This window comes from Pteropus alecto, unplaced genomic scaffold (assembly GCF_000325575.1).
Source record: "Pteropus alecto unplaced genomic scaffold, ASM32557v1 scaffold40, whole genome shotgun sequence".
NCBI lineage: Eukaryota > Metazoa > Chordata > Mammalia > Chiroptera > Pteropodidae > Pteropus > Pteropus alecto.
This window is the reverse complement of record NW_006431919.1, coordinates 20,173,125-20,184,107: the sequence shown is the minus strand read 5'-3', so window position 1 is coordinate 20,184,107 and position 10,983 is coordinate 20,173,125. Positions and strand designations below refer to the sequence as shown.

Sequence of the window (10,983 nt, the reverse complement as noted above, 5' to 3'; positions counted from 1 at the left end):
AGCAGGAAGCGCTCCAGAGACACGTAGGATTGTCTCTGCTGGAACTGCCCAGCCTTCAAGAAGCTGCGGACAGCTACTTTTATTAGGGAGTTTTACATTTTACTTATTTTTTGAAATTAAAACCTGACCTCCCTCTGATGGTCTGAGTTTCGCCTTTGTAGGAACAGTGGGCGATTAATGTCATTGACTCAGAACTTTGTTTTAACGTCATCTTGAAAGCTGTCATTTATAACCTAAATGACCAAGCACAGGAACTTGGCCAGAGTAAATGGCGATACATCCATGTGGCAAAACATTATGTAGTTACAGAAAACGCCGTAGAAATATCTGTTGACGCAGCAGGATGTTGCTGATGTCACCCATGCGTTCATGGGGATAGAGCACCTGCTGCATGCCAGCTCTGTACCAGGTGCCAGGAATACAGCAGTGAGCAGCAGGTGTGGCCGCTGTCCGAGACGCTTGCTCCTACTTGGGGAGACACAGTCACAAATGCGCGTACAGTGTAAGCCTATCGTACGTCCTGACGGAAGCTGCCTCGTCTGATGATCACTCGCCACCTCCTTTGTCTCGTTTTTAGGGGATTTCTCAAGCCGCCAGATATGTGTACCAACGACTCATCAACGATGGGATTTTGAGCCAAGCCTTCAGCATTGCTCCTGTGAGATTTTAATTTTTTTTAATTTTCCTTCTGTCATTAGCTGTTTGGTTTTTTAACCTTTACTCATTCTACTTTTGTCCTCCAGGAATACCGGCTTGTCATCGTGGGCCACAGCCTGGGAGCGGGTGCTGCTGCCCTACTGGCCATCATGCTCAGAAAAGCATACCCAGAAGTCCGATGTTATGCCTTCTCCCCGCCCAGGGGGCTGCTCAGGTCTGTTCTCCTTCTCATAAGTCTAACAGGTGCCATGTACCAGCCATATGGTTCAGGCGGGCCTTTTACTTGTAATTTGATGGTACTTTTTCATCCTCAGGAGAAGTTTGCTTTCAATTACTATTTAGTTGAAGAAAGAATGAACAGCCTCTCATAGGTCTGACCATGGCTTTGATTTCCTAGATGATATAATGCTAAGATTCATTTTTTTATATTGAGGTCTAATTGACAGACAACATTTTTAGTTTCGGGTACACAGCATAATGATTCAGTATTTGTGTATACTGCAAAATGATAACAATCTAGTTAACATCTATTACCACACATCGTTACAGAATTTTTCTTGTGATGAGAACTTCTAAGATTTACTCTTAGCAACTTTCAAACACGCGATACAATATTATTAACTGGTCGCTATGCTGTACATTACATCCCCACGACTGATTTATTTTAGAGCCGGATGTTTGTACCTTTCGACTCCCTTCACCCATTTTGCCCCATCCCCCACCTCCAGTAACCACCAGTCTGTTCTCTGTATCTGTATCTGAACTGTATCTGAAGTGAGATATGGTATTTGTCTTTCTCTGACTTACTTCACTTAACATAATACCTTCAAGGTCCATCCATGTTGTTTCAAATGGCAAGATTTCATTATTTTTTATGGCTGAATAATATTCTATTATCTGTGTGTGTATACATACAAATACATTTTCTTTACCCATCCATTTGTTGACAGACATTTAGGTTGTTTCCATATTTTGGCTGTTGTAAATAATGTAGTGAACATGTAGGTGCATATACCTTTTCAAGCTAGTGTTTTCATTTTCTTCGGATAAATACCCAGAAGTGGAATTGCTGGATCATGTGGTAGTTCTATTTTCAATTTTGGGGGGAGCCTCCATATTGTTTCCCACAGTGGCTGTGCTAAATTATTCCCCCAACAGTGCACAAGGGTTCCCTTTTCTCTACATCCTCCCCCACTTTTTTTTTTTTTTTTGGTAATACTCATTCTAACAGGTGTGAGGTGATATCTCGTGATTTTGATTTGTGTTTCCCTAATAATTAGTGATGTTGAACATTTTTTCATGTACTTATTGGCCATTAGTATGTCTTCTTTAGAGAAATGTCTACTCAGGTCCTCCGCCCATTTTTTAATAGGATTTGGTGTTAAGTCCTGTGAGTTCCATACATATTTTGGATATTAGCCCCTAATTGGATGTATCATCTGTGAATATCGTCTCCCATTCAGTGGGTGGTCTCTTTGTTTTGTCGATGGTAACTTTCAAAAGCGTTTTAGTTTAATGTAGTCCGATGTGTTTATTTTTCTTTTGTTGCTCTTGCCTGAGGAGACACATCCAAAGTAGATACTGCTAAGAGCGATGTCAGAGTTTACCACCTGTGTTTTCTTCTAGGATTTTTATGGTTTAAGGTTTTACATTTAACCCATTCATCCAGGTCTTTAATCCATTCCGAGTTTATTTCTGTATATAAGTCCAATTTTATTTTTATTTTTGTATGCATCTGTAGTTTTCCCAACACCAGTTACTGAACAGACTGTCTTTGCCCCATTGCATGTCTTTGCCTCCTTTGCACATTTTTGTCAATGCTTTTCTGCATCTGTTGAGACGATCATAATAGTTTTGTCTTTTAATTTTGTTAATAAGCAAGGATTTATTTCTGGATTCTATTCCGTTGATCTATGTGTGTTTTTATGCCAATACCGTACTGTTTTGATTATTGTAGCTTTGTAGTATAGTTTGATATCAGGGAGTGTCATACCTGCCACTTTGCTCTTTCTCAGGATTTCTTTGGTTATTCAAGATCTTTTGTTGGCCCCCAAATAATTTCAGGATTACTTGTTCTAATTCTGAGAAGAACGCCATTGGTATTTTAATAGGGATTGCATTGAATTTGTTTATTGCCTTAGGTAGTATAGGCATTTTAACAATTATTAATCCTTCCAATCCATCAGCAAGGTGTTTTCTTCCATATATTTGTATATTCTTTAATTTTGTTTCTTAATGTTTTATTACGGCTTTCAGAGTATGGGTCTTTCACCTCCGGTTAAATTTATTTCTAGGTGGTTTATGCTTTTTTATACAATTATAAATGGAATTGTTTTCTTACTTTCTCCCTCTGATCGTTTTTGGTGTAACAGAAACACAACAGATTGCTGTATACTGATTCTGTGTCCTGAAACTTTACTGAATTCATTTATTAGTTCTAGTAGTTTTTTTGTGTGGAATCTTTAGTTGCTGAAAAGACCATTAAAATGTTGTGTCCCTTTGCAGTCAGTTCCTTCCTCCCACCCCGAGGCAAACACGAGCTACTTTGTGTCACTGTAGTTTGCTGTTTCTAGACTGTCACATAAATGGAATTTTACAAGATGTCATCTTTTGTACTGTGCTTTTACTCAGCAAGGTGCATCTAGGTTGCATGAATGTTTGCTTTATTATTCTTAGGTGTGTGTAGGATTGCCTTAATGTATCTTGCTTGAAATTTATTAGACTCTTGAATCTGTGAAGTCTTAGTCATTGTCTTTTCGTGTATTACCTCTACTTTGTTCTTTTTTTTGGGACTCCAACTGGGTACATATCACACCTTCTCATTCTAGTTGAGTCTCTGGCGTCTCCTCCCTGTCTTCTGTGACTTCGTTTCTATGTGCTACATTCTGAGTATTTTCTTTGGATCTTTTTCTAGTTCACTAATTCTCTCTTCAGTTGCTTATGATGATCTTTTAAAAATATTGTTTTATTATGGAATTTTCAGATGTCGAAATTCAAACAAAAGTGGAGAATAGTGTAATGAGCCCACCCATTTAATCAGCTTCCCTAATTTATTAACATGATTAATCTCATTTCATAACCCACCCTACTTCCCAGATCTCGTTTTCTTTTAAATCAAATCTAGACATATCATTTCCTCTGTAAATACATTAATATATCTCTAAAAGATGCTTTAAAAAAGTAACAACTCCTTGATTCCAGTAATTGATTCCATTCTCCCAATTACCTCACAGCTGTTTTATTTGAATTGTTGATTTGTTGGAATTCAGGTCCGAGCAGGGCTCTCATACTGGGCAAATGTCTTGTAACTGTTTTCATGCACAGCTTTTCCCTCCCATCTTTATTTCTGGAGCCAGGTTGTCGGTTCTGGAGAATCTACATTCTGGATTTCTCTTGTGTACTCAGTGTGGTTTAACACGTTCCTCTGTCCCCTTGCTTGTCTGTATGTCATAGAAGATGGTAAATACGTCCAGAGACTTGATCAGATTCAGAGATTTCTTTTTTCCTGGCTCCATAGTCATTTTATTTATTTTTTAAATTTTTTCCTTGTCCCCTCTCCCCTCTGGTAACCACTAGTCCATTGTCCATGTCTCAGAGTCTCTCTTTGTCCTGACGCTTTTAGGTATGTATCGGATTCAGAGGTTTTTTTTGACAGTACACCTCAGTAATGGTGTGTGATCCCTGCTGCACCACACACATCAGAGGCACGTGTCTGCTTGTCTTTGCTGTGAGCAAGTAACGGTATGAGAGGCTGCAAAATGTTGCTGTTCTGTTTCTAGCATTCCTTCTGCATTTATTAGCTGAAAATTATAAAGAGCTTTTTCTTCAGGGGTCTGGTACTGTGAGTTGGGTCACACAGGAAAGGCATTCACTCTGCCCCGGCCGCAGTGTTCAGAACAGTGGCCATGCAGCTGTCTCCAGAGGCGGAGTTACTACTTTACGCTGCCGTTATAAACTCGGCCTTAAACATCTTTGTTCAAAGTTTTGTTGAAGTTAAAGTCCATCGCAGTCATTCTTTTGATGGTCACACTGTCCCATCTTTTGCCAATGGGAGGCCCTTCAAATTAGGCTTCTCATCCTGACACAAGTCCAGCCACATGGTGGTCGTCTGCTTTCTGGTACTACAAAATATTATCACGCTTTTGCCCTGTTCTGTATCTGGCGTCAGGCATTTCTCCGAGGAGTACTGTTTTCTTTGAGTAGGAAATGGTTCTTAAGAGACCACGATCTGAGTACCAGGGGTGCTCATTACCACGGGGCAGGCGAGTTTCTAGGCCTTTTCAGTGGAAAGAGGTAGGAAATGCTTTTGTTTCAAAGAAAAAATATATTCTTAATTTTGATACTTCCAATTTAAAGATCAGCGTTTTTACTTATTTGATTACATACTTGGTTTTCAGCAAAATTCTTATCTCTTTTCTCCTATGCTAAAAATCTTGGTTTCTGTCAGTGTTAACCTAAAATTTTTATTTCTTTCTCTTAGTACATATACAGACACATACATAGGTCGGTAGCTCAGTTTCAGAATGGCAATACCAATACTACCTCGAGCAGTTAGAGGTTTCTTTGCAGTTTGTTTTATCCTTAGGTTATAGTCCTACTAGGGAAGTACAGCCAAAGTTTAATGTCACTTAGTATTAGGCTCACTGTTCCATTTGACATTTTAAGATTCCTTTAGTTGTTATTTTGACTTAGTTTTGTTTTATAATTATATCAAAGGTACTGTCATAGAAATCCACGTTCCGTCCCTGCTCCCCTATGCTCCCTCCTCCACAGGGAGCCATTTTTAATATTTGATCATGTCTTTAAATTCTTCCCCTTTTCTGGGATGACAGTGTGCTACTACACATGCTGTCTCGCATCTTGTATTTAACTTAAACAGTGGTTTCTGAGGTCGCGTCCCAACAGTACAGATAACCCTCAGCCTCTCACAGATGCAAAGGACTCAGCCCTCTGTGCATGTGCTGTAGGTTACTAACTGAACAGTTCTCTGTGGATGGACAATTGGGTTGTTTTCAGCCTCTGCTGTTACAAGTAGTAAAAGCTGCAACGAATAGCCTTTTGCATCTGTCTTTTTACATTTTTGCCAGTGTGTCTTTGTTAGATTCCTCCATGTGGAGTTGCTGGGTCACAGGATATAGGCGTATCCTCAGTTTGTGGGTCTTGATTTGGTTTGACATGTTAGCCGTGGTTCGTCTTTGTTGACGTATGTTGTGGCTTTCCTATAATCTGGCCAGCGAGTTGCTCTAATCGGAGTTTCCATGTTACTTCTCTTCCCCTTGAGGGGACAGAGAGCTGAGTTCTGTTCTCTTCTGTGAAAACCGATGTCTCACTGACCTGGCAAAGTCACTTGATTTCTCTTTGAAGCCCTCAGTGGGCAATATCATCATAAAACTTAACTAATTTTTCTTCTTTTGAAATTTCAGCAAATCCCTTCATGAATACTCTAAGAACTTCACCGTGTCACTTGTCCTAGGCAAGGATGTGATTCCCAGGTGAGTCGGCTGGACGCTTCCTCTAGGGTTGGGGTAGCTGAAAAGACCGAGTACTGAGCCTCAACCCGTTCTTTTGCTAAACAGGTTAAGTGTGACCAATATGGAAGATCTGAAGAAGAGAGTCTTGCGAGTGATCGCTCACTGTAACCGGCCCAAGGTAACCTGTGCCCGGTACGAGGCCCTGCAGGCGTGTGGCCTCCCCAGGACGCTGTATGTGGCTTCAGAGGATGTTTCTAAATTTAAAGCCTCTTAGCCTAGGGCATTTGACGCTGTTGCTGGAAGCTCTTTCTATTCTCTGTAGAGACTTCTATCTGGTGTCCCATAGATGACGTCTAAGAAAGCAAATGGCTAAATCGAGCACATGCAATACCACAATTAGAAAATACTAAAAACCATTCCTGTTCCAATTAAGTGATTTGCTTTCTGGCGCACTTCTTAGCCCTGTTTTGTGACCAACAGTATTCTGATGCCTTTGGTTCCCACGCTTAGAAAATAAGGCTGCCAAATACAGAGTTTAAGGTATATCATTTACAGGGAATAGTATATCTATGCTGTGGAATATTATGCAGTCATTAAAAATGGTGACCTAAATTTATATTTACCATTAGTGAAAGACATCCATAATGCATTGAAAAGTTTGTTTTTGAAAGGCAGGCCTAGATGTGGTTCTCTGAGGTGTGATCCGTGGCAGGAGAGGTTACATGGAGATGTATGAGCTTCAAAAAATACCTCAAAATGTGATTTTGTTTAGATAATAGGATTAGAGATGATTTTCACTTAACCTTTGTTTCCTGACTTCTCGTGTGTTCTTGTTGCTAATTAGGAAAAATATTAAAAATTTTTAATACTTACTCACAATTAAAAAAAAACTACCATCTAATGTCTTAGAGGGAAGAGTAAAACTGGTTTGCAGAATTACCTGAAAAGAATTAAGGGTAATTTCCCCTCAGAATCTGCATGATTTGATTTTTAAATATTGCTTCTAGTGTGATGGCTTCATTGCCCAAGAGACACCTGAGTTAGGCCCACTGACCTCCGGCCTCACTCAGATGTGTCTGTCTGAGCTCTGAGGGGCGCTGCCACCTGGCTCACAGTCCAAAGAGGTCTCTGGTGATGGCAAAGGCCTCTGAGTAACAAGCACACTTGTCTTCTCGGGTCTCGCCCTTAGTACAAGATTCTGCTGCGCGGGTGCTGGTATGAGCTGTTTGGAGGGGACCCCGATAACTTTCCAACGGAGCTGGATGGGGGCGACCACGGAGACCTGACACAGCCTCTGCTCGGGGAGCAGAGTCTGCTGACACACGGGTCCTCAGCTTACAGCTGCTTCAGTGATTCCCCGCTGGACTCCCCCACCAAGTACCCCCATCTCTACCCTCCCGGCAGGATCATCCACCTGGAGGAAGAGGGCACTGCAGGGAGGTGAGTGTGGGCGGGGCCTCGTGTGGCTGCGTCCCCCCACCAGTGAAAGGAACACGATGTGGCCTTGAACTTGACATCACGCTCGGCTCCTTGGTTTTCTTTTTCAGGTTTTCCTGTTACACCACACAGTACACCGCCAGGTGGGCGCATGAGTCAGAATTCAGCAGGCTCCTCATCGGCCCCAAGATGCTGACGGACCACATGCCCGACATCCTGATGAGAGCCTTGGACAGCATAGTGTCCGACAGGGCCACCTGCATTTCCTGTCCAGCCCAAGGGGGCCCGCACGTGGACCTGGTGTGACCAGAGCTGCTGGAGGCCACCCCAGCACGACGGACTCAGACTCACACTGTCCTTAAAGTGACTCAACGTCTGCGCAGTGCCCGTGATGCCGTGCACTGAAGGCACTGGATGGATGGGCACTCAGGTCGCCAGTCTAAAGGCCCGGCTGGTCTGAGAAGCCGTTTCGATTGCGGATTCTGCAGGCTCAGGAGTTAGGAAAGCACGGAGCTCACGGAGCTCATGGCACTGCTGAGAACGAATGTGTGGGAAGCTTCAAGGAGCTGCTTCCCCTGGGGCCTGCTGCCTCCTGGGCACCTGGGAGCCGCCGGGGGAGGGGCGGGAGTGCCCGAGCCAGGTTTATGGCCCTCCCGGGTCTGTGGCCTCCCCCTGCGCAGGCCACTTCTCACTGACAGTCTTGTCCCTGTGGAGATGAGTCTGAACTTGGCAGACAGGTGTACAGTTTATTTTACAACTGGATTTTCCTGGCTACACTAACTGTCCTCAGCTGTGAGGACACGTACTGGGGCTTGCTTCTGGTCATTAAGGGTCGGCCCTGAGCTGCGACTGGGAATCAGGACAAAACCAGCTCAGGAAAGTGAGTGGAGACCAGCTCCTGCCCCGCGCCCCCCCAGCCGCAGCGCCAGGCCCTGGCCCTGTTTACACTGTGTGGTGGTTTCATCAACATCCGGTTGATTTAAACACTCCTTCTGGCTCTTGGAGATGGACCAGTGGATTCAGAGGGAATTTAAAAAGTAAAGCACTTACACGTCACTAGTGTCTACCGTGATGTGCTCTTCTAGTGGAAGTTTCCAGGAAGGGCTTTTACTGGGAGGTTTTACAGCAATCTTTTAAGCATTCTGTCCACTGCAAACAAAATGAAGTCTTAAATTTTCTCAGTCTTGTGGCTAAAGATTGCACAGCTGTCTGATTCCACCCCACCCCCCACCCCGAGATCCCATAAAATGACAGTAAAGGGATTTCTTTAAAAAGCATAAAGTTACAAGAAAGGGGAAAAGAGACAGGAACAATGAGAAGGCTCGAGTTAAACAGAATCCGGAGGGAAGTGGGGGAGGGAGGACAAGCCAGCCCGCCTCCCGGCCCAGATCCCCACGGGCTGCTGACGCAGGGGCTCACTGAGGGGGCCCCTGAAGCTGGGAGAAACTCGGCCCTTCTTGTGCTTTGGGGCGGGGGTGGGGGACACCTGCACAGCTGAGGGCGAGGGAATGACATTCCCCAATTCCTCCCACGTGGCTCCCAGGACCTTAAAGGAGAAAAACCACCAGAGAAATCTGACCTCTAGGGATACCTCCCATCAGGGCCTCTGAGCTGTCACCACCAGACCATGTCAGCTTCTGAAAACCTGCAAAGGGCCATCTGAAGAACTTCGATTGAAATGCCACGGTAACGTCCAGTTGCTGCAAGTTCTATTTCTAAACACGATTCCTGTACACTCAGGGCACGAAGGTAAATGGTCGCAGACACACTTTGAACACTCCCTTCTGAGCCGTGCGCTTGGTTTCCAGTCTGCTTTTGAGGTCCTTAACCTTTAAGCACGAGCCAAGGATGGCCAGTCGCGAGGAACGAGGGACCCAGAGAAATGGAAGTGGGAGAAGCTTCAAACGCCCCCAGCTGCAGCTCGGGAACAAAGTGCTGCAACCACAAAACAGGCCGAAACATGGTATCCAGAGGACAGAACAGATGAACATTAAAAGCACGAAAGATGAATAAAAACGGACACCTGACTAATGGGAGGTAGGAGCTTCCAGATGGAAAGAGGCCACAGAACATGACATCAAAATAAACTCAGGACACACAAGACGGGGGGAAGACTTGAAAATAAAAGTATTCCCCGCAAAGGAAATGGCCAAGTGGGGGAGCTGCCTCCAAAAATCTGAAGTTACTTCCAGCCCGGAATTTTAGAGCCAGGCAAAAATATCAGAGTGGAGTGAAGTTATTTTCAAAGATGTAAGGGCTCAAAAATGTAGGTTTCCTACACATTCCTTTTCAGGAAGCTCTTGAACAATCTGTTCATCAAAATAGGAAGTAAATTTAAAAATGAGTCACGTGTAGGCAATAAACGAACATATTTGAGAAATGGTGGTCAGAGGATTTAGAGACTAGGGAAATTGATGAAATACATAATACATGTGAACATCTTGAGAGATTTAGACAACAGATGGCAGGCCACAGTTAAGTACCCAGAAAACTAAGCCTTATATAAAGATCCCCAAAGAAACCAAAAGTAGTCGTGCGGGCAGGCCAGGTTTGGTGCCACCCAGCTCAGCCGCGTGCTTACGTGGTAATCACAGACACTAATAGTAGCAGCAGACAACACAGGAGCATGGGGAAGGCGTTGGGGGCCAGCGGTGCCCTGGAAGACAGCCCTTGTGTCTGCCGCGACGGGAATGTCTGTTCACGGCTGAAACTGCGAAACCCAACCAGCAATAAAAGCATGTGATTGAGAGTGACCCCGGGACGGGGCAGCAGCTCCATCAATTTTCACCTGCCAGTGATTTAACCAGTCCCGCCTGTGTGGGCAAGCCTCCACACCAGCCCAGAGGCGGCGTCCTGGGAGCTTCCAGTTGGTGGACACATGGATACAGGGAAATGGCATGCTGAGGGAGCATGGAAGTCCCACACCCCTGCCCCGCCCCTGGCCCCACCTGGCATGTCTTTTCTACCTGGCTGTTCCTGAGTTATGTCCTTTTACAATAAGCTGGCAATCTATTAAAAAAAAAAAAAAATTATATATATATATAAAATTTAGGCATATGGAGGCAAATTATGAAAAATTAGTTGAAAGAACTCAAAGTAGTTACATCTGAGGAGGGTAAAAGGAGAAGACTCTTTGTAGCAAACTTTTATAACTATTTGGTTTTTAAACAGCATACTTTATCTTTGGTTAAAACTCAAAAATAATCTTCAAAATAAAGAATATTTAGAAAATGGATTCTAGCATGAACTATTTATAGCACAATTTCCGGTTCCAGAAAGGATCTTAAAATCATACAGTCAACTTCCACCCAGTCAGCTTCCGCCCTACCAAGATGCCAGCTCGAGTCCCAACATCTCATTTTCAGCCCAGAGCTCTAGCCTGAGACGCACGTGCATGCGTGTGCACACACACATGCCC

General features: G+C 43.8%; 1 protein-coding gene across 2 annotated transcripts in view; it reads left to right on the top strand.

Moving 5' to 3' along the window:
* Positions 1-10,800, top strand: part of DAGLB (diacylglycerol lipase beta) — a 27,090-nt gene extending 16,290 nt beyond the window's left edge. For both annotated transcript variants that reach the window (XM_025043113.1, XM_025043114.1), the window contains 6 exons: positions 578-658; positions 744-871; positions 6,081-6,149; positions 6,234-6,306; positions 7,318-7,568; positions 7,676-10,800. In XM_025043113.1, coding sequence (XP_024898881.1) covers positions 578-658; positions 744-871; positions 6,081-6,149; positions 6,234-6,306; positions 7,318-7,568; positions 7,676-7,871 — 798 coding nt within the window. In that variant the 3' untranslated portion in view covers positions 7,872-10,800. The remainder of the gene's footprint in view (positions 1-577; positions 659-743; positions 872-6,080; positions 6,150-6,233; positions 6,307-7,317; positions 7,569-7,675) is intronic.
* Positions 10,801-10,983: the final 183 nt, after the last annotated feature.